General features: G+C 39.2%; 1 protein-coding gene across 4 annotated transcripts in view; it reads right to left on the bottom strand.

Annotated features, from left to right (window-relative positions):
* Positions 1-655: 655 nt before the first annotated feature.
* Positions 656-22,342, bottom strand: part of HDAC7 (histone deacetylase 7) — a 110,961-nt gene continuing 89,274 nt past the window's right edge. For 2 of the 4 annotated variants that reach the window (XM_018569569.1, XM_018569571.1), the window contains exons 14-24: positions 19,337-19,386; positions 16,619-16,726; positions 16,235-16,290; positions 15,246-15,333; positions 13,896-14,015; positions 10,750-10,847; positions 6,268-6,386; positions 6,045-6,178; positions 4,114-4,198; positions 2,376-2,520; positions 656-1,191 (exon numbers count right to left, since the gene is read on the bottom strand). In XM_018569569.1, the coding sequence (XP_018425071.1) occupies positions 1,140-1,191; positions 2,376-2,520; positions 4,114-4,198; positions 6,045-6,178; positions 6,268-6,386; positions 10,750-10,847; positions 13,896-14,015; positions 15,246-15,333; positions 16,235-16,290; positions 16,619-16,726; positions 19,337-19,386 (1,055 nt within the window). In that variant the 3' untranslated portion in view covers positions 656-1,139. Of the gene's footprint in view, positions 1,192-2,375; positions 2,521-4,113; positions 4,199-6,044; positions 6,179-6,267; positions 6,387-10,544; positions 10,622-10,749; positions 10,848-13,895; positions 14,016-15,245; positions 15,334-16,234; positions 16,291-16,618; positions 16,727-19,336; positions 19,387-22,342 lie in introns of those variants that run through there. The other 2 variants (XM_018569570.1, XM_018569572.1) reach the window with 2 other exon arrangements.

Raw genomic sequence — 22,342 nt, 5'->3', positions numbered from 1 at the left:
GTATCTGTGAAAATACCAACTTACTAGAATATGATTTTAAACACATGGGTTAAAAAAAAAAAAGAAGACCAACACACAACTTTTTAAATCTTTCTGTAATATCTGCGCCATATAACCTTATTATAATCTCCCATACGACTACCTGCTGCATGGGAATGTGAAAATGACTCGTATATTGCAAAGTTTCCTCAGATTGTCTCATCAAGCATATATTTTACAGCGAAAGGGTTCATTGCATTTTTTTTTTTTTTTACACAGTCTGTTAGAAGAGAATACATGATATTCAGTTGTCCTTATCTTGTCGGTGGTGTGTTGGGGGGGTGTGACTCCCCCATAGTGCAAATGAACAACACAAAATCCATTCATCCACGCAACATTTAGTGGTCATTGGGAATATCTAGAACGTGAAAAGGCATTTTCTAACTTCCAGGTGTGCCAGGCACTTACAGTCCCTTTCTATGTTATCAACATCTTGTGAATCTCCAGTGAGTGGTCTACACGAAGTGTCTCCTGTACAGAAAAGTCCACTTTGGTCAGGCTGCAGTGCTCGTCCTGCAGTGCTCCGTTTATTTTTACATTATGAAGCGTTTCGATGCGTTTTCACAAAGCGGAGTTTGGCATTGAGAACTGTTGTCACATTTCCAGCAAAACAATTTCATGAGCATGGTAAATCAATTAGTTGGGTACAATCTGTAAAGTATCTGAAAATGTTGAAGCACAGCTACTATTTCATTATACACTAAATTACACAGAAGTAGAATGTTCATCTTCACAGGTCTTGGGTAAGACGGACGGTGTCGCTTTAACATCACTTGTCCTTATTTCACATGGTTACCACCTCATGCGATTGATATCTTTGGTCGAGATCAGCAATGCCCTCTCGGTTCATAGCCACAGTAATAAGACAATAAAGTGTCTATGTACAAATGTATGTGCTCAGGCAACAAATGGAAATCTGTTATTTAGGCAAGATCCCATGTTTGACTCGTGTTACCATGTGATGGCTTGGTGCTGCTTCAGGAATGATCTCACAGGTCAGGGACTACATCATCTTTGAGCTAAGAATAATAAAGCAAACGGCACCATTGAATTAAAAGCAGCTCATTGCATCCATTAGAAGAACTTTAAGCTTCACTAGGTCATTGACTCATGGGGCCACCTTCCTCCATGGGTTCTTCCTGAGGATCACTGCTGAGGAAGCAAATACAAATGATTATTTACAGCCTGCTTATGAAAATACAGAACACACAACCTCTTTTTTTAATGTTATACTAATGATGGTCTTAAAACGAACAATAGGACTGTCAAATGTTCATTTCAATAAAATGATGATATCTTTCATAAATCAATTGCAGTAAATGATCACTTCTATCTATGAATTACCATTTTCACCAAAAATACAAAATATCCTAAAGGGAGCCACAAACCAAATTTACAAAATTGATTTTTTGTTGTTGTATTAGATTATCACTTTCAAGAAGAGGAGAAAACCCCCCCAAAAAACAAAAGCATTACTACAGGCATAAGACCAGTGCAGAAAAATCTTTGCATTCTAGTGATGATCTCCAACTATGGAATCATTGAATTCACAAACATCCAATGTAAGTTGCTGCCAATAATGCAACAGTGATGGGACTTATCTGCTAGTCATTACCACACAGAAAATGTTAATTAGTTAGGTGCAAACATTTTGTATAATTGGCTAATGCAGAGTGATATTATAAATTAAAAAGACTTGCAGGGTTATTCACAAAAAGGGTGAAGAGTTTGGAGAAGGCGGGAGAAGTGAACAATCTAGGACAACATAGCCGATTTGGAAAAATTCTCCAATGCAGCTCACTTTCCAGTTCAGCTATGTTGTCCTAGATTGTTCACTTCTCCTGCCTTCTCCAAACTCTTCACCCTTAAGTGATCAACACTGTAATTTTTTACTGAATCAGAAGGGAACAATTTTTGAGAATAGTAGTAAATTTACAAGCTATGATATAATGGAATATGTAGATCAATATATAGAATTTGTAGATCCGTATATAGACTTCAGATTGTTCTTATTCAAAGCTTTGAGCAGATCAGTACAGGAAGTAACAATGGAATACAATTAGCAATGCAGGGAGTGCAAGTCTAGTTCCATTTGTGGTTTCTGCATTAGGATATCAATACATGTTCATGACAGCTTTAAGCAGTTTATTCTCCGCAAGTTCTCTTCTGTTTTTTATAGCGGATATAAAAAGATCTACTAGAACGATTTTATATGCATCCCAATGAAATGACTTCTATTTACTATCAGAGTATGGGTTTTGCCTATGCTGAAAGCATGAAACATCTCAATTATTTTTCACCACACATATACATTACGACAATCTGAAAAGACGTACTTCCCAGCTGCTGCCAATGTTCTCCCCACAGACAATGAGGCTAGGGCAGTCACAGTGTCCACCTCGTCCCGATCAAGTTTTTGCGCTTCCAGGAGAGAGTACGCAATCTTGGAGGCAAAACGTTTGACGGATGTCCAATATTTACCTGTAACAAGAAAACCTATTATAGAGCACTAGGGCTTCCAGGATATTTCTGTTACTAAAAATGATAGTTCTTAAAAATCTGTGCATGAGATGTGTAAAAAGACTGTCAGGAGACTGCAGAAGGTCTCATTCCTTAGTGGGACTACCCATCAGTGTATGTGCTGTTACACTTCAATGCCACTGAACAAGTGCAGGCAGGATTACACTGGGCTGAGCTGAATCCTTCTTATATGTATACATTTAATCTATTAAGGAGTATGCAGAGTCTTAGGGAAGGCATGGGACCCATGTGCTGTTATCATTTTGCTGCATGTGTTCCATATTACTTCCTGTCCTAGAGATAGAACAGGAAATGAAAGAAAATCTCTACAAAGTGAGGGGGAATGCCCTTCTTGGGCAGGTGTCAGCTGAACAGATTTTCCCATTGAAAAAAATGACAAATGGCATTTGGATTTCCCATTACTTTCTGTCTTTCAGAAAATAGTCACCAGGACGAGTCGATTTATCAAGGTTTTCACCCAAGATTCAGACTTTTTTTCAACAGAATCTTAGGTGAAAATGTGTAAATTTTGAGTGAACGTTGTGTCATTGATAAATAGATTCCAAAGAGGGGGAATCTATCCAGTGGGAACAGAAGGCAAAAACACATCACAGGGGTTCTGACCCTTCACAACTCTATCCAAAAATTTGAAATAAAAATGTTGACAATACATTCACTTTAATTCAATGAAGCATTTCTCAGTTGTACAACCTAAAGCAACCTAATGCAGATGCACTGGCAAAGTGATTTTGGGTACCATGCAGAATGAATGACATCACAGCAATGCACGTTGTGTTAACCTGCATGCTGTGTGAACACTGATGTGAATGGGCCCCAAGACTCTTCTGCCTGCTTGTCAATGAAGTACCACTTCACTCAGCTTACAGAGACCTACAATGGTCAGAGACAATCGTGTCATTATACAATCATTCATAAATGTTCATGGGACCCTGTGACCCATATTTAATGTACAGCCAATAATCAATCCTGGAGAGCAGCCATGATTACCAATCACAGAGTATCACAATTAATCAATCCCCCATGTAGCAGAGCCCTAATCGGTTAAGTCCTAGTGATAGCTCCATGTAAAAATACGACTTTAATTAGTTTCATAGCAACTAGGCTAAATAACAGCTACAGCATACAAAAGGACAACCATAACATCCAGAGCATCCTTGCCTCCAGGAGTGATCACTGAGGGTGGGGAGAGGTGCGGTTTGATTAAGTATAGGCTGTTGCTGAAAGATGCAATTAATTCTGGCCAAATTGGCTACCTCAGACATAGTTTAGTGGCGATTCTATAGCTGCCGATTTCACATTATATTCTGGTATTAATTGAAATGAGATCTTAGTAACATTTGTGACTGATTTATCACGTGGGGAGTCTTGTGACATGCTCTTTGATGTTATGTCTTCCAGATTTGTGTGCAGAAAAGTCATTCAGTGCTTCCCAGCTGCAAATGCTTGCCACGCATTATAGTACAGAGCACTGCGTGGCAAACAGCTTTCACTGACAGAGGGGCGTCCTGCTCCAGAACCCAAGACAAGACTTACTCTGCACTTGAATAACAGTCTCCAATGATCGCACAGCATTGGGGTTGGGCCTCTGCCTTAGAGTTTCTTCGGAGAGGGGATCCAGCTGGAAATGGATAGAAGAAAATTATGGGGATTGAGCAGAACAAACTATTCCCAGAAGGACATAATAAACACCTCTCCAAGAGGGATCTATATACAATATTTGAAGCTATGGAATGACACTGTCACTAACTTATTAAAACATCTAGAAAAGGGAACGGTCTGTGCAAGTCATAGCCAACCAAACTCCAGTTCTCACTGTACTGCAGAGGTCTGAAAAGAGGAGAACCAGAATGATTGCTCTACACAACAGCCATTCCAAATCAATTAATTTGGCATTAATGTCGAGCCGCTTTACCTTGCAGGCTAATAAAGTACACAATTTACAGTATATTCCAATATCTAAAAATAAAATCTAAAACACTTCTAGCTTGGGCATAGTTCAGCTTAAAGGTATGGTTGGATATTTCCTTTGTCCTACAGCTTTAAATGAGGCATCCATCCCAATATGCATACGTATACAAAGAATACCGGCACTTACATGGCTACTTACCAAGTCAATAAACATTGAGGTATAAACCATTCCCCAACAGGAGCACAGTAAATAATATACCGTTAATACTACCCAAGATTTAAGAAGTTTATAGAAGGTATAAACCTCAGCATTAAATCAACCCTGTACGTGGCAGCGTTCTTTGTACATCTACTGCTATAGGATACATGGATAATTCTTTTGTCCTGTACTTTTATTAAGTTCTATTAAGACGCAAATAATCAAGGTATTACATAATTTAATAAAATGGGATTATGACATTGTAAAAAGTGTAACCCAAGAAAAAAAATGCAATACAGTATACTACAGATCATCAGTTTTTAAATCTGGTGACTACATTTGTTTTCTTTAATCAGGTGTTTTTCCAACGTTAACGTCACCAGAAGATTCTGGAAGTAACACACACTGACAAAGCTCACTCACTGTACTGTATCTATGGAGCAGCAGTGTTGTCACCTAGGACAGGAAGTGTAGTAGCAGAACAGAACACCTTACCCTATTCTGATCTGCAAAACATAGGGGGGAAGGTTTTTTCTAGCCCACAGGCATTGTTAACCCTGTGCAGTTCTCACTGAGATAAGACTGCAGAATGCACAAGTCAACACTAAATTTCTGGAAGGATCAACAGATGCTATTTTGCACTTCAACAGATATTACAAAACGCTTTATATAGTATATTAACAGGCCAAAAAGGTGCAAATGAAAAGTCAATTCTTAAAATGTCCTACTTTTTCATCAAGGCTTCCAATTCTTAGGACTATTTATTCCTGTGGGGAGGGCCATTTGTCCAGTATGTTATATCTACATAGCTGACATCTCTGCTTCACCAATACTGAAGTAGAGTGATATAGGTTGTAGAGTACTTTTTAATGGTCTTTCATGTACTTTCATACATGTAACCTGGCAACAGTAGCAGGTTAGCGAGTTGAAAAGTTAATATTTGACATGCTCGGCTGCCATTCAGGATCTCAGAACATGACCGTTTGTGAAACCAAACTCTTTTACAACATAACATCCTTAGAGATGCCATGTAGGAAAAGAGTGCTACAATTAAGGTTCAAGGAGAAGAGGGTTGACTGTACGCAAGTCAAAAAATAATATTGCCCTTCAAAACGACCATAAATCCTTCATAAAGAGGTACTTCCTAATTCTCAACCTCCCTCCATTCTACAAGACTACAGGCGCACTTAAAAATGATGGTGTTGGGTGTTAAAGTGCTATGATGGGTAATCAGATATTCTGCAACTGCTAAAAATATATAATATATAGATTTAAATATATTTTTTGTTATGGATGGCTTGTAGCATAGCATTTGCTACCAAATAAATAATATATTGAAGTAAAACACTGTCCTCACCTCATTGCCCAGTAAAGCAGATACACAGGCCTCAGAGGCATCACATATTGCAGTCAAGTCATGGCCACCTTCCAAAGCCAGCACCACTCGACCTCCAGCCAAACTCATAAGTTGACGTGTCATATGACCAAAACCTAAACACAGAAACAAAGAAAAGCTCAGGATATGATCTAAAGGAAAAAGCCATTTAGGTCTTAGAATTCAAAGTCTGCCTTGCTCTTACACTTAGCCGTCACTTTATATCCTCCAAGTGGAGCAGGGTGTCCTTCAGCTGCATCAAAACCAGCCGATACCAAGACCACATCTGGAGAGAATTCATGAGCAATTGGCATCACCACAGTCCTGTAAAGAGATACAAAGGAAAAGGGTCAGGTTGAGGGTAGATTGTGAATTTAACAATTAATAAACAGCTTTATTTACAATTTAACGGATTATGTAATTACAATATTCCATTCAGTCTCAGAACTACAAGACTAAAACTACAAGATGAAGAATGTCATGTTAAGATAAGCTGCCTCTGGTGTTGTGTGGTTGTCTGACAGATCACTGGCCAGCTCGCTTTTGCTCCAGGCTAATGTGCAGACAAAATAAAGTAGCTCAGCAGAATATTGATACACTGAATCAAGGAACACTATATTGGTTTTGGGCCAATCTATTTTTTTTCTTATGGTTTACAAGAACATACTTTTGATCTTTTACATACTATTTTATTTACTTTATCAAATCTTAATTTTCCAAATGCAAATAAAGCATGCAACACAGAGACTGTTTATAAATTATAAACATTGTGCAGGTATGTTCACAAAACAAACACTGCAACACAGCAGTAAATAGCACAGCAGAAGTGGTGGAGAACTTGCAAACCGTAAATATGAAATACTGATGATTTCATATTTAAGTGACTAAAAAACACACGTGCACGCACGATTTAAAATACACACCCAAATTTTGCACGCGAGTTCTAACCAACATTTACCCATGAATTTTAATGTTATAGAACTGTGTGGCATTTAACTATTTTTCAGAAAAGATAAAATTGAAGGAAAAGCACAACTTTTTGATGTTTTCAGGGCCATTTTTTTTCTTTAAATTTTCCGTGTCCCATTGTTTTGTACTTTAGGGAACAGCCAGAAAAGCTCGTCTATTTAAATGTGTCCGACAAAGTCCAAGGAGCATAATTTTTTTCCACACTGGTAGATGCGACATTCTGTATGCTACATAGCCGAGGTCCTGTACACAAGTAGAACGTTCAAACAACATAAGCAAAAAGAGTGTGCGTGCCCTAAAAGATTAGCCCACCCAAACGAGAAACTTGGGTCTATGATTCATTCATTCCATTCTAATAAAACATAAAATGGGGAACGGGACCACTTTATAATATTCATGGCATGTATTCCAAAAAAGTATTTGACGCACAGATATCTTGCCCCCTGAATCTCCTTGATATGTGAATACGTGCGATTTACCTCTCCAGCATCAACCAAAAACTGAATGACTTGTTGGGACTTACCCTAAAATGCCGATTCACAAAAGGGTGAAGAGTTTGGAGAAGGCGGGGGAAGTGAACAATCTAGGGCAACATAGCCGATTTGGATAAATTCTCCAATACAACTCAATTTCCAGTTCAGCTATGTTGTCCTAGATTGTTCACTTCTCCTGCCTTCTCCAATTGATTTCATGTAAAGCAAGTCCCTCTACTCCTCAATCATGAATACATTTCCAGGTACAACTCTTTGCTTTCTGCACCGATGCTTGGTGATCCATTCAATACCATTCAAAATAATTGGATATGAGCACTGGTACTACCTGCCACTTGGTTATTGGCTATCCCGGAGAGCTAACAATCTAATAAGCAGCAACAGGGCTTCATAAAAGGCAGCAACAAGGAAATAAGTAAAGCTGTGAGCGGAATCATGCTTTCTTTGGGCAGAAAACCTATTTATAGAATGCCTTTCATGTAAAATGGATCCAGATGTAGAAAAGCGGGAAGGGGGCTGCTGGGCAGGAAGAGGCAATCTCATAATGTGGAAGAGAATTAAGACGCTGCAACAGTCACATCAAAAATTCCATTTAACTCATTCACAACTCAGATTTGTAGCACCAACAGCCAAAAAATTAAACAAGATATGCATTGTTCCAAAGGGGTGCCTGCATCCAGAAGTGATATTTTAGCAAGAGGAACCAGCTACCACTAATTGTGACTCAATGTGCCCAAACTAGAACAACGTCTTGGATGGAATGGTCCTTTAAATCTATTTTTTGATAGATGCTAGAGAGCTAAAGCTAGTCACAAATGTTACAGCTGCATTGTAATATTCAGTAACGTCAACTGGTTTGGAACTCAAGTCATTTCACAGGGGGCGAGATTATTGTACAGTCTACAGAAGTGGATGTGATTGTAAGAGTGACTGGCCAAATTGAAAAATAATTTAAATTTGAACTCCAAGCCAATAAAACAAAAAGGCTTTTTATCAGAGTATATATTGCATACCACTTGTATAAATGCCCAGTTTTTATATAACTTCCCATATTTCGCTGCATACAAGAGCCCAGGCAGACAGAGGTCAAGCATTGTGAGACAAGCGTGCTCTATTACGTTACACAGCACTGTCAACATCGCTTGCTAAAAGATGGGAAGAACATCGAGAAGACCTCGTCTGCATTCTGCTGTGTTTCAAAATCCCGTCAGCAGGCTGGGGTAAGGATTGATCAAACAAGCAGGACTTTTTCAGTTCTTTATCCCATAGTCATACTTAGATGGGGAGTACCAGGATACAATGACTTCAGGGAAAGAGTATGTTGAACTGTGCAGATACTTGCAGCTAGAACATTAAAAGTAACCTGTATATACGGTGCCTCAAATTAAGAGTCACATTCTCTAACTGGCTCTAATCAGACCATAAAGTGTATAGTTTAAGTGCACAGTTCTCTAGAATGTTCTCTATGGCACAACATACAAGTAACATGCCACACAGTAAAGCCTTAATTAATACTCTTTCTCCAAGGTGCCTAGTATTTTCTGTTGATCCATTATATTTAGATTTTTTACGCTCATACACGCAGCTGCCTGGTGTCAATTTACAGCTATTATCTGGGTACATTTACTGAAAAAGGAACACATTACATGAAATTGCTAAAGGGGTAATAAGATAGCTTTACAGCCATGCAGAACAATTAGTATCAGCTCACTCCTAATTACTTCATAGGGGTGTGTTTCACAACCACTTTGTAAAGGGCCATCAAATTCAAAGTTATATCTATTATACACTTGGTATGTAATAAACATTGATCTAATGAAAAAAGATGGCAGGTTTTCTTTAGTGAAAAGCAGAACAGCATTACATTGGAGCTGAAAAAGTAAAGCTGGTACCCATGGCAGCCAGGTTCCAGTTGTTATTATTGCTTGTACCAGGTACAGATTAAAAGCAAGCACCTGACTGGTAACAAAATAAAAATCCAAGGTAATCTAATTTCTTCATTCCTTTTCCGTTTGACACCTTTCAACTCCATTATATTTGAAAAATTACCCAAATAGGGATGCAACCCTTTCACTGAGATCAGATTATACCCATAATTGTCTCTCTTCATTATTGGGTAATTTAGGAAGAAAATGACTGACTGCTGTGGACAACCCCAACTGCCAGAAGCTTTTTCTTCCTCTGCCACTGATAAAAAAAGAGGCTGTGTGATTAATGTGTGATGGTTTTTAAACAGATATCTTGACATTGTAAGATGGTGGGAAATATAGCTTTCTGCAATTAAAATACACACATATACTATAGTAGCTGCAGGGCATAGCTGACAGTATAGTAATGCCACTATAGTAGAGCCAGGGTATATGTGACAATATAGTAATGCCACTATAGGAGCAGCAGGGTGTAGGTGAGAGTACAGTAATGCCACTATAGTAGCAGTAGAGTATAGATGACAGTACAGTAATATCACTATAGTAGCAGCAGGGTAAAGCTAACAGTAGAGTAATGCCACTAGAATAGCAGAGGTAAAACAGCAAAACAGATCACCACTATTACTAGACAAAGTGAATTGAGAAGGAGACTAGAACAAGTTTCAGCAAATCAGAAAGCAGAGAGAGGACTGGGTGGACTGGTGCTGGCAGTAAAGAGTGCTGTCATTATCAGTTCATTGGTCTGCTTTACTTTGCTCATCAATGTGCTGCATGCTATACTCTCAACAAACAAGTTAATTAAGGGTCAGTCCAAGCAACGTACCAAGTCGATTAGTAAGCCCCATGCAAATATTATCAACCCTTTAATAATGGCACTATGGCTGTACAGTCTAAGCCCATGCCACTTGCTGTAAGGATGGCTGCACAAGGTTAATAACATGTGTTGTGTGTATTGCACACTGGTGGGGTTTGATGAAACAGGGGGTGTCAGGTCAGGACTATTCTGCAGCCATTCTTTTTGTGTTGGTCCTGTGTATAAAGATACAGTTGTTTTAAAAAGGGGGAAGGCTGCGCTGATGTTGCCCAAATAATACCTGTGACTGTGGACACCCAGAGGGCTTCAGTCCCCAGCTCTCCTCATCCGGCACATTCCACCAGCACTAATAATGCACTACAAGGTCAGAAAAGACAGAAACGAAAAGGAGTGAAAAGTGGGAGCAGAGAAGAGGAGCTAGGAAACCATGAAAAATAAGGGATGGGCAAGGACAGGTAAATGGCACAGAACACAAAGAGATTTACCTGAATGCCGCAAGGTACTCTGCATCACCCATAGGAGGATCCAGACCGCCTGCCCATGCAACATTCACATTCAAACCTTCCCCACTGTTGGAACCAACCTGAAAAAAAAAAAAATCAATGCGACACATTAAATAGCAGGATAGGCAGTAAAATGACATTCATCTGCTAAAAGACAACACGTGGATAAGAACCATTATGCCGCCACATTTTAGCCTTTTTTTTTTTTACCTCACAGATTGTTGAAATGACTACAAGTCAGCTTTTTAATCAAAATTTAGGCTAAAATGGCAATCTGACATATAAAAAGTAAAAAATGATTTCCAGCACGTGATTTCATTAGAGGTGCCTGAAATCAGGGAATACTTTCCACTCAGCTCATTGCAGATGGATGAACTAGCATATCAGAAACAAAAATAGATAGAAGTGGAACTGTAGTTATGTACAAAAACCCATACAACACCTTGCAGGGCATGATAAAACAGTTTACCATGACATTACCCATTAACCCACAAATGTGCTCTCGTTGTAGCCATTTGGCTACAAGCTGCTCTGAAGATGGAACACAACGTCATCTGTAATGCACAAATACTGGTCTGGTTACATTCTGACTGTCTCACCTCTCAAGGACCAAAGCCTGGCCACATCCTTTCACCGTACACATTGCACCCTATAGTTAACCCCCTCCTTCCCTTCCCTCTCCCCATACAGATCTTAATACTATCCCTTTTTTTGTCTTGTTTATTCTTTTCACCACACTTTGATTCTTCTTTTTCCTTTCTTTATCATATTGACAACTTACCTGGCTCCCTAAACACTCAACTCAATGCTTTGTGTGCTTTTCCCTCTATATAGGAACATACAGTGATACATTTCACTTGGGACAAAAAAAAGAATCTTCACAACTGAGCCACGCAATGCACACGTTGTGTTACGATCATAATCTCACATCCATTTAGTTCCCACTTTATATCACGGTTTCTGATTTTAGAAATTACTTTTAACTGCTATGTGTACCTTTGTACACTGTCACTGTTACTGTCAGTGATTTGCTCTTTCAATTGTTTTTACTTCTTCCCCATATGTTGCTACCTCACCCTCCTGATCAATATGTTAAAAAAAAACCCCACAGATCTCAGGTGCACACAGACTGATTTTTTTTATGTGTCCAATAGCTGTATCCTGTGAATAGGATTTTCTGTGGCTGAACCTAGCTTTTCAGTAGACAGCCAGTTATACTATAGGCTGTAAAACAATGCACAAGCCCTAAGCAGCCCATGGCAATGAACAGCAGAGGATATCTACACATAGTTTACATTTTACATTAGGAGGGGGTGGGCTTTCCTTTACAGTATTTGTACTGAAGCCTATTGCTTCCTCTTTAGCTTAAAATTGCCCAAATGCTAAAATACTAGTCTGCTATAGAAGTGCTTAAGCAAGACCTCATCTTTATACCACCAGCAAGCCCAAAAAGTTGCCAGAACACCCCTGCTATATATATATGGCGACAAAGTTGTCAAACATGAGTAAGAGTGACAGCTGATTATAATTAGATAATTATTACTAAACATCCATTGCCAATTAGGCAATCATAAAGGGAAAACACAAATTTAGATACAGCTAGAATGATATGATGATCTATAAACACATTTAAACGGATGTAACAGATGTCTGGGGAGAATCAGTGCTTGTATTGCTTACAGAAAGCAACGGCCCTTTACCAGTTGCTTTCTCAGGAAAATGTCAACAGATGACATTTATCTTGATAAGCCAGCCACCCGAAATAGTGCAGCAACAAGGCTTTTCTCTAGATAAAATAGTTCTGACTGGAAAGTTCAGGCTTTTGACTCTGCGTGCACTGAAAAGGTTAACAGTGCAGGAGATGAAACTTGCTCTTGCCGGCTTCAAACGATAAAATGCAAGTGTTCTGTCCATCACTTTTATAACATTGTTTTCAAAGGAGTTATTTTGGGCAGGAATGCTTATTTGCCATCTGCTTTGCATCTTCCCTCCCCCTTTTTTTTTTTTCACAAAAAATCCTTTGTTCTTCAAAAATATCAAAGTGATGATGATAAACTGTTTACAATGCAAAATCCTCTCAGGCCCTCATCCACGGCATCCCTTCTGTAGTAGAGGCTGCACGTAATCAGCTGTGTCAGTCCTAAACTGTTCCTATGCCATCTGTCTGCAATTACAGGAAGATGCTGCAAAAGATCTAATGCAGTGAAAAAAGCATGGCATTACAAGCCTCATTGCTATAGGTTTGCCTTGGTAACAAGTCCTCAGTCAACAGGTGTGGGCACGTCAAGACTTTAAGCAGCCATCTTCTGACTGGCAAGATAAGATTTAATCTCTTTGGTTACTTTGGATAAATGAATACTGTTAATTAATTCTGCACATTATAACTGCTGCCAGGATCAAAGAAAATGCCCAGTACTACCAGGTATGAAGTATGCGACTCCTGTGCAAAATAACTGGTGCTAGGGTAATTGGCCTAGTACTGTCACATGGGGCTTGGGGAGTTCTCAGACCTGTGTAGGTCTTGACTTGAAGTTTCCTCCCCTTGTTATTTAAGGTTGAACAGAGCCTCAAAAGCAAATCAGAAAGAGGAGTATGTGCTTCTGGGGGATGGGAAACATTTTTTTGTACCTCTGCCCCCGACTTTCAAAAGACCACCGCCAGAACCTCAAATCGAGGCCCACCAGAGGCTCCAATACTGGAATGTTAAATCCCAAAAACAGGGTGTAGCTTCAGCAACAGTGATTGAGCAGAAGTTGAGTTTCTCTGTAAAGTGTACTTCTGAGCTCATGAGGCTCCCGAAATTAACAGAAAACGTTTAAAGGATCATCAACATTATGTACAGATAGCACAAAGATCCTGCACTCTGCCAACTTTAGCTTGTAGATGTGATGCAATCACTCTGCCCACTTGTGCCACCCATTCGTATTAGGCACAGTCTGCTCATTCAAAAAAGTTCATCAATGGTAATATATCCTGTAAAGCATTAGCAGTTCGCGGACTGATTTTTTTTCCTTGTTGCCTGGAGCAGTCTTAAATAAGTCTGCTAGTGTGGTTTATTACTGCTGATCATGGTTTATGATGAAAAGGCGGCTTTGCCAGGCCAGTGTCATTATGGAGACGGTTATTACCTCGTCAGCGGCTCCACTGCCAGGAAAAAAGTTGCCGTCATCATGTCGATGAAGGGAGACGTATAGTACATTGGGATCCCTGTAAAACACTCGTTGTGTTCCATTGCCATGGTGAACATCCTGGTGATGAAAAAGAGAACATGATAAGTAGTGAATCGGGACTGATGTTTAGCATTGATTAAACAAACGTGTTTTAAAGATTAAATGTTATTAAAGGATTTTGCAAGTAAATCACCCATTAATCAATTTTAGAAAGTTATTTTTTTATGTAAAAGATATCGCCAAGACAATGGAGATATCCTATCTGCCAGGGTTTCCTCCGATGTAGTAAAACAAAGGAATCCTCAAGTCACAAAAGGTCTCCTCTCTGTTATGAATAGTTCCTGCAAACCCCTTAAGCAAAGGCAAAAGCTTAAATTAATTTATTTGCCAATATCACTATCAAACTTTGAACATCTAGATTTTAGATCTAGGTTCATGGTCTTTGCCAGTAGAACACAAATGATCTGCACAATGGCATACACATATCCACATGCTCAGAAGCCACCTTACAAAATCAGCCACAGTACCTCCACAAGCATAACTATCATGGTCTTAACAAAACCACAGAAGCAAAGTCATAGACCATCACAAACATGACAGATATCCACAACCAACCACTGCTCCTATGGACATCACCACCAATCTAAACAATGACAAGGTCATCTGCAAACCAGCACACCACAAGAACAATGGCACCTCCCTCCTAAACCAGTAGTGATACCACAAATGGGTTACTAAATTATAGACCCGTGCTGCTGAAAGCAGGCAAAACATTATCACCATTCTACAGAAGGACAAGTGGGCCACATGACTTGGAGCCAAGAATGACAGAAGAAAAGAATACAAGTGGAAACTAAAGCAGGAATGCTGACCTGTCAGTTGCAAAAAAAGATGCACGTCTAATAATTTACTATTGGCCTACTTGATTAATAAGTTCAATAACCCTTCCCCTCCTTAAAATATAATAGCAATTTAAATGTATAGCAGGCATCTAATAAATACCTGCACATGCCTTTGTATAGCCTCATTCCCTGGAAGCCATAATCCCAAAAGGTGCTTCAATAATAAAATCTTGGCTTATGAAAAAAAAGTTCCTTGGGCTATTACCACTGAATTCAGATCATAAGGGCTACGTAACTAGCATTTTCTAAATGAGAAGACAGCAAGTGTAGCCTATGTATTCCTTTAACAGGCCTTATGAACTTACCTAGACCTCCAGATACATGTACGAGACTTTAAACAGCGGTAGAAGGAGACACTGCTGCTTTGTTAGGCTAAACTACACAAAAAAGAGCAAATAGGACTCACCCAGTCCACAATAAGGATCTTCCTCACATCAAGTCTCAGTTGCAGTTGTTTGGCTGCAATGGCCACAGAGTTGAAGAAACAGAAGCCCCTGAAAAAGCAATAAAGCAAAGGTCAGGACACACAGTAAACCTAGCTGCAGACATCAGAGGGAGAGGTCCGATGTGGAGACACAATCAAAATCCTTAACGATACTAAAAGATACTGCTCGTGAAAGACCGTTTGATAAATATGGAGTAACAATCATGTAATCTCTACATGTACCTTAAGAATTTGAGCCCTAAATGATCTACCTCTACAAATGAACAAGCAGCCTAGAACAAATGTAAACATCCTATTTTATGTTACACCTTAGAGAAATGTGATGCAGTCTTCTACTAAGATGGACTGTAAAATGTTTTTAGCAAGAAAATTAGGCTACCACTTGTATTGTAAAACAAACATAGGCTTAAACCCCCGCCCACCCCCCAAAAAAACCAACAAAACCAAAGTCAATTGCCACACTCTGGGCAGGCAACGCCAACCCCCATATCCAGTGGTGCCCCAAGTTGCAAAAGGCAACCTTAGTTGAGGGCTCTGACCCAAAGCCTCCCACTCCTTGGTTAGTAAGGTTCCCCATCACAGTAATGGGCCAATAGCAAGCCTTGGTAAACTAAAGGAAACAGGAGATAAGATCCAAGTGCCAGTATTTGCTCATTAGTGCTCCCTTGGCTTTGACTATCCTAGGACATGCCACAGGAGACCATGCCAGTTATGCAGGCAGATGCCTACTAAGCACTGTGGCAGTTTACTATGTTTTCAAAATGCGTGTGTGACCAAGAAAAGTGTAATTGCACACATTTACTAAATACACAGTCAACGTTTCACTGTGTCTGCCACCATCTACATAAATCTTAGTGTTATACAAAATATGAAGGCAAAGACACCATTGTATAAATAGATCCAGCACAAATAGTCATGATACCAGCAGTAGACATAGGGAATATTCGTACATAGCAGTGGATGGGTCCGCATGATGTCCTGGGGGCCTCACCAAAGCAAATCCATTCTGTAAAAAGACAAAGTCTGATGAGAGGACAGCGGGATCACATTTATGAATTCAGCTCTGAGGCTCAGGAAATAGTCTGCTCGCATATAAAACAGACATGGAATTATATTATGGTGGTCATCCAAACAGGTGCAGCCAATATGTGGGTTACAATATTTAATACAAAAATAAAATAAAATGTATTTATATTACCCAATTGAATACACAAAATGACCAGTACTGGTAGCAACTTTCTGCTCTCCATAGCATGGCAATGGAAGAAGAGGTTTTCAGGAGGTCACAATTCTCCAATTACAGTTGCTATAAAGAATATTGTTACACCACGTACCTTTAATTCTTGTGTTACAACTTTAAATGCCAATTCAATCACGCTCCCGGCAGCCCAGCGAGCAGCATTTGAAGAATGGAGCTCATTCCAGATGGTATCACTGTCCACCTGCAAATAAAAAAGCATGGTAAAAAATGTGCAAAGAACCAAGTATGCATTATTCGGATAAAAACGTTAAATACTTTTAAGAGTAATATCTGTAAAAAAATAAGTCAAGGCAACTGGACTTGCTGTATTTGTCTTGAAGACATTTCACTGGTCACCCAACCAGCTTTCTCAATGCAGAATTGAGAAAGCTGCCTTTACTTTTTTTTTTACAGCTATACCTTGACCTGGATGAATGATAACCTTCACAGACATATTGCTTTCAAGAGTAATGGAATTGTGGATGCTGTACAACAAAAAATGCCTACAGGGGGCACAGACTTAGTCACCAGTATTGCCTGTGGTCTCTCTGCAGCTGACCTTCTCTAATACGGACTTACCATGCCTTATTCTGCACTGTCTCGCTTTATGGAGGTGGCCATCTTGGTAGAAGCAGGGCTTTACTTTTCCATGGCATTTCTAGGAAATGCTATTTACAAAGCATCCAGGCAACCTTTTACAGAAGTCGCTGACTTCCTAAAGTGTATTTCCACTTTAGCAGCTAAATTGGGACTATTTTATATTTGTTACATGTTCCCATTCACAAAAAAAAAATGCTTCTTGTAATTTAAAATTACTTTTACATGGGTTAGAGTTTCTTGCCTTTTTAAAGGGTTGCATTTTCTACTAGCTTCTTCTTTGTAATAGGAGGGGTTGTGAGGTGTGAGGGCAGATTAGAACACAGCCTGCCCTAAAAAAGGGTTGAAAGGATTAAAAGCCTGGCTTCTGCACTGTATGTTAATGAGAGAAACACATTCCACACAGTTCTGTTCCAAGTCTTTCTACAAGGACAGATAACTGAAGGTGTTCCTGGATTCAGCCATTTTGTCTGCTACATCTTAAAGGTAATAAACATATATATTTCTTTCTTTATGCTGCGTGAATGGGAACACAAATATATAAAGGGGTTTTCTCAAATTTCATTGCAAAAGTGGAAATACACTTTAAGGTCATAACCTGAGTCATCTAACACCATTTTAGCAAACAAGCACAACTGTAATCTATACATCACTGGGAGAAATAATGGAATTGGGTAAAATTAAGCTAACAAAGCTCATCTTACATTCATGTAAAATGGATCACTATTTTTATTTGTCATTCTCTTGTTCACTCAAGTTCCTGGTCCACATACTGCGTCATTAGAAATTTATTTTCCAAATGCCAGTTGGTAACCCAAAACTAGAGTGTCTGACTGTATTACCGGAGGATGCTCAGACCCAGATCTTCCAGTGCTTATGGATAAAGCGCTTAATGATTTTGGGTGAGGCAGCAGCTTGAAAGCCAGTGCCTGCCCGTGCCTCTGATCTCAATTATGGTTTGTTTTTAGGAATAAACGCACTGGAAAGGAATTTATTTTATCTTTTTTTTTCTTCTTCTTCTTTCATTTCCCGTGAAACATCTTGTTTTCATCAGAGTCGCGTCAGCGCCAGGGAAATAACAAAGGAGACACGGAAAAACCTGGGGGATTCTGGACTAATCAATGCCATGTGTGAGGCCTTAACTCAATCATCCCCTGAGGTTTAGCTGGCACAAGGCTCGGCTTTGGGTGAATCACTCCTGGGACTAAGAGTTTATGGGGAAATGTCAGTTTATCTGGTCAGGGTCCTTAGAGAATGAGCCATAGCAGTGTTGTTCCAATGAAAGTGTAACTATAACTTTTATAAAGATGTGAATAGAGTGGTGAGGCACTAGAACCACTGTCAGGTTTTTATTGCTGTCTTTGTCCCCGTTTCACTCTCTCCAATTGTCCTGATCACCATGGTCACCAGGAACGAGCTGCTTCCGCATTGGAGGATTTCCCCTCCATTCCTGTGCTTGACACCTGTCCCCATGACACCTTTCTACATGAGCATTTCCCTTACATTGGAAAGCTATGCCCTTACTTCCTGTTGTCTCTACAGGCAGGAAGTGAGGGGAAATCTCCCTAATAAGATACACATGAAGAAAAAAAACTGACAGCAGTTTCAATCCTTACCTACTCTATCCAAAATTTTAAAAAAAAAAGTAGTGGCTTTAAATATAGTTTACGTGCTTCTGCTCTGCTTAACAGTTAAGAGTAAAGGAATGTATTTTCACGTATTCCATGTGTTAGATGAAAGACTACCATATTTCGCTGCAGGATAAAGGAACACGGTTTCTAATGTACCATTAGCTGAGAGCTTATCAAAGGGGACAGTTGGGACCACGCATTCCTATGGTCTCTATAAAGAGGTGCAATCTTGAAGAGATTGACTTCAAAGTGTCCCACTGTCAGCACATACTGTGAGATATATAGGTGTTACTCCATCTGAGAGAAATATATGGTGAAATCACGAGAAGCAAGAGATCACGCAAAGTGCTTATACTGCAGATGTGATGCATCTTACTCTATTTCATATAAATGCAGTGTAGACGCGCTAAGCAGTCAGACATTAAATATGGTCAGATTAAAGACGCAGGGTTGCTATGGGTTACTGTAGTTTAAATCCTGTTGTCTTGTCATATTAAATAAAAAAAGTTGTCTTTAGATCTTTAAAGGCTTATCAGAAATATTTTCTGCAGAATACATGAAGATATCTTTAAAGAAAGACTCACCCCGAGTCCTCCACATGGCAGCATGACAAACATCCTCTGAGCAAGAATTCCTACAAGACAAAAATAAAAGAAAATATCACTTGTGTGAAATCCAAATGAGAAAATTTAGGAGGAATGGGGGCAACTGCCAAGAAAGCTACTTCTCAAAGTTCGAGTTGCAGGATGCAATGTTGCAGCTTTAAACTTATAACCCCAATTCTGAAAAAGTTGGGACACTGTGTAAAAGGGACACTGTGTAAAAGCTACATAAAAATAGAATGCAATGATCTGCAAATCTCATACACCCAGATTTAATTCACAATAGAAAACATCAAATGTTTAAACTAAGAATATGTATCATTTTAAGAAAACAAATAACGTAATGATGAAAATTGATGGCAACGACGCGTCTCAAAAAAGTTAGGACAGTTTCATGTTTACCAGAGTGTAGTATCCCTTCTTTTATCAACACTCTGTAAGTGTCTGGGAACTGAGGAGACCAGTTGCAGGAGTTTTGGGAGAGGAATGTCTTCCCGTTTTTGCCTGATAAAAGGATTCTAACTGCTCAACAGTCCTAGGTCGTCTTTCATTTCAAGATGCACCAAATATTTTCAATTTATGAAAGGTCTGGACTGCAGGCAGGCCAGTTAAGCACCTGGACTCCTACTATGAAGCCATGCTGTTGTCATAGATGCAGTATGAGGTTTAGCATTGTCCTGCTGAAATATTCAAGGCCTTCCCTGAAAAAGAGGTCATCTGGGTGGGTGCATATGCTGCTCTAAAAACTGGATATATCTTTCAGCATTGATGGTGCCTTTCCAGATTTGCAAGCTGGCCATTACATACGGACAAAGGAACCCCCATACCATCAGAGATGCAGGCTTTTGAACTGAATGCTGATAAGTCAGAAGGTCCCTCTCTTTAGTCCGAAGGACACTGCACCCATGGTTTGCCAAAAAGAATGTCAAAGTTTCATTCGTCTGACCACAGAACAGATTTCCACTTTGCAACCGACCATTTTAAATGAGCTTTGGCCCAGAGAAGATGGCGGCGTTTCTGGATCGTGTTCAGATATGGCTTCTTCCTTGTATGATAGAGCTTTAACTGGCATTTTTGGGTGGCACAGTGAGCTGTGTTCACAGACAGTGATTTTTGGAAGGATTTCTGTGCCCATGCAGTGATGTACATCACAGAAGCATGCCTGTTTTCAATGCAGTGCCGTCTTTTTTTTAGCCTAGAATGGACTTTTAGTGCGTACCAGGGTGTTTGCATGCGTTTGATGCAGTTGCATGCGTTCCAGAGCAGGTAAAATAGGGCCTGCTGGAGTTTTTTTTACATGCTCTGGAACTGAACACTCTGGTGTGAACTAGCGCCCCAAATACCATTGGAATACATTGGACGCAGTTTTCATCCGGTCTGTAACGGCTCTGCTCCTGGAACGTGCTTGGTGTGAACTAGCCCTTACTTTGCCAGCTTTTTGTTGCCCTGTCCCAACCTTTTTTTGAGACACATTACTACCATCAATTTCAAAATAACCTTATTTTTTTCTTAAAAATTACAGAACTAAAAAAGTGAATTTTCTCAGTTTAAACATTTCATATGTTTTCTATTGTGAATTCAATATGGATTTATGAGATTTGCAAATCATTGCATTCCGTTTTTATGTAGATTTTACACAGCGTCCCAGGTTTTTCAGAGTTGGGGTTGGATTAAAAAATGCTTTCCACAAGCATTGAATGAACAATTGTGAAAATGACTTAGAAACAGCAAGGTAAAATTTGGTCCACCAGCTGTCAGGGCAAAAGCCAGGAGGTTCCAGCACTGTGCTTTTTAATTCATCAGCTCAGCCACATATTGATTGGTAAGCTTTCCTTTTGACCTGGAAATTCTAAAAGGGAAAATCTATTTTTGTAAAAAAAATAATATATCATAAAATTACCAAATGGCTTGGCAATTTTATGTATATAAAAATTACCTTTTCATTTCAATCTAAAGCTGCTGTAATCTTATAACATTGTTCAAAAAATGAAATGCAATACAGCAACCTGGAGGTTTTCTGTACAGATATTATATGGAATACCCCCAGAAATGTAATTTCCTGCTGTGTGGCTGACTCATAGATTTTCCCAGAAGTCTGCACTAAAATGCAAGTAACATTTTTGGCAAACCCTGCAGGAGAAACTACAATTTTGGTGAGATACTCCCTAAGGGTTAACTACCTCAAAAGGGATGCAGACACTGCACTTTCAGTGTTTTGATGAGAAATGTTGCAGCCTGGAAAGGACATGGTGAAACAAACCGCTTTTTCTACAGAACATCCCTGCAATGTGCTTTGATCACCCAGGGGGTGTTACATTTCTCAACAAAAGTGGAGCTACACTATAAAGTACTGTAGACTAAACACTGCAAATACAGGTGTTGGTATTCACACCTACTGTATATACAGTCCTGGCAGAGTATCTCCCACTCTCCTGTTATCTATATCTACTAGCAGATATGTGCCTTATTGCTCTTTTGATGCCCTTATTGATGAGGATTTATTATAGCATATATTCAGCAGCAAAGAACTAGACCATGTACAACCATCTCATGTTTTATATGTTCCTGCTTTGACTGTAACAAAATCTCTTTTATGACCAGATATTCTAGTCAAATAAATCAACCAAATGTAATATGCTGTAGTGTATAGTTTGTTTAGATATAAAACACAGACTAAGACTGTTTTTTACATTAGGGTGACCAGAGACTATGGAATCCCTTTAAAAAGATTACCACAAAGATGAATTGGCAGCAGCCGCGTACACTCTTGCAATACCCTCTCTGAGAAAAACAAATCAAGGGTGTATAAATATAAAACACACATACATACATACATGCATATATAAGCGCACACACGCAATATATATTTTATTTACTGGCTGCATATCTTAGACTGTTACTAAAAGGGAGAATATAAAAAGCTGTATCTGAAATACCATTATAAAAATACAGAACAGCAAGCATGTATAAAAGGAGAATTTGACAATT

Source organism: Nanorana parkeri, unplaced genomic scaffold (genome assembly GCF_000935625.1).
Source record: "Nanorana parkeri isolate BGI_ZX_2015 unplaced genomic scaffold, ASM93562v1 scaffold1359, whole genome shotgun sequence".
Lineage (NCBI taxonomy): Eukaryota > Metazoa > Chordata > Amphibia > Anura > Dicroglossidae > Nanorana > Nanorana parkeri.
The sequence above is the reverse complement of the archived record's forward strand: the minus strand, read 5'-3'. Positions and strand labels throughout refer to the sequence as shown.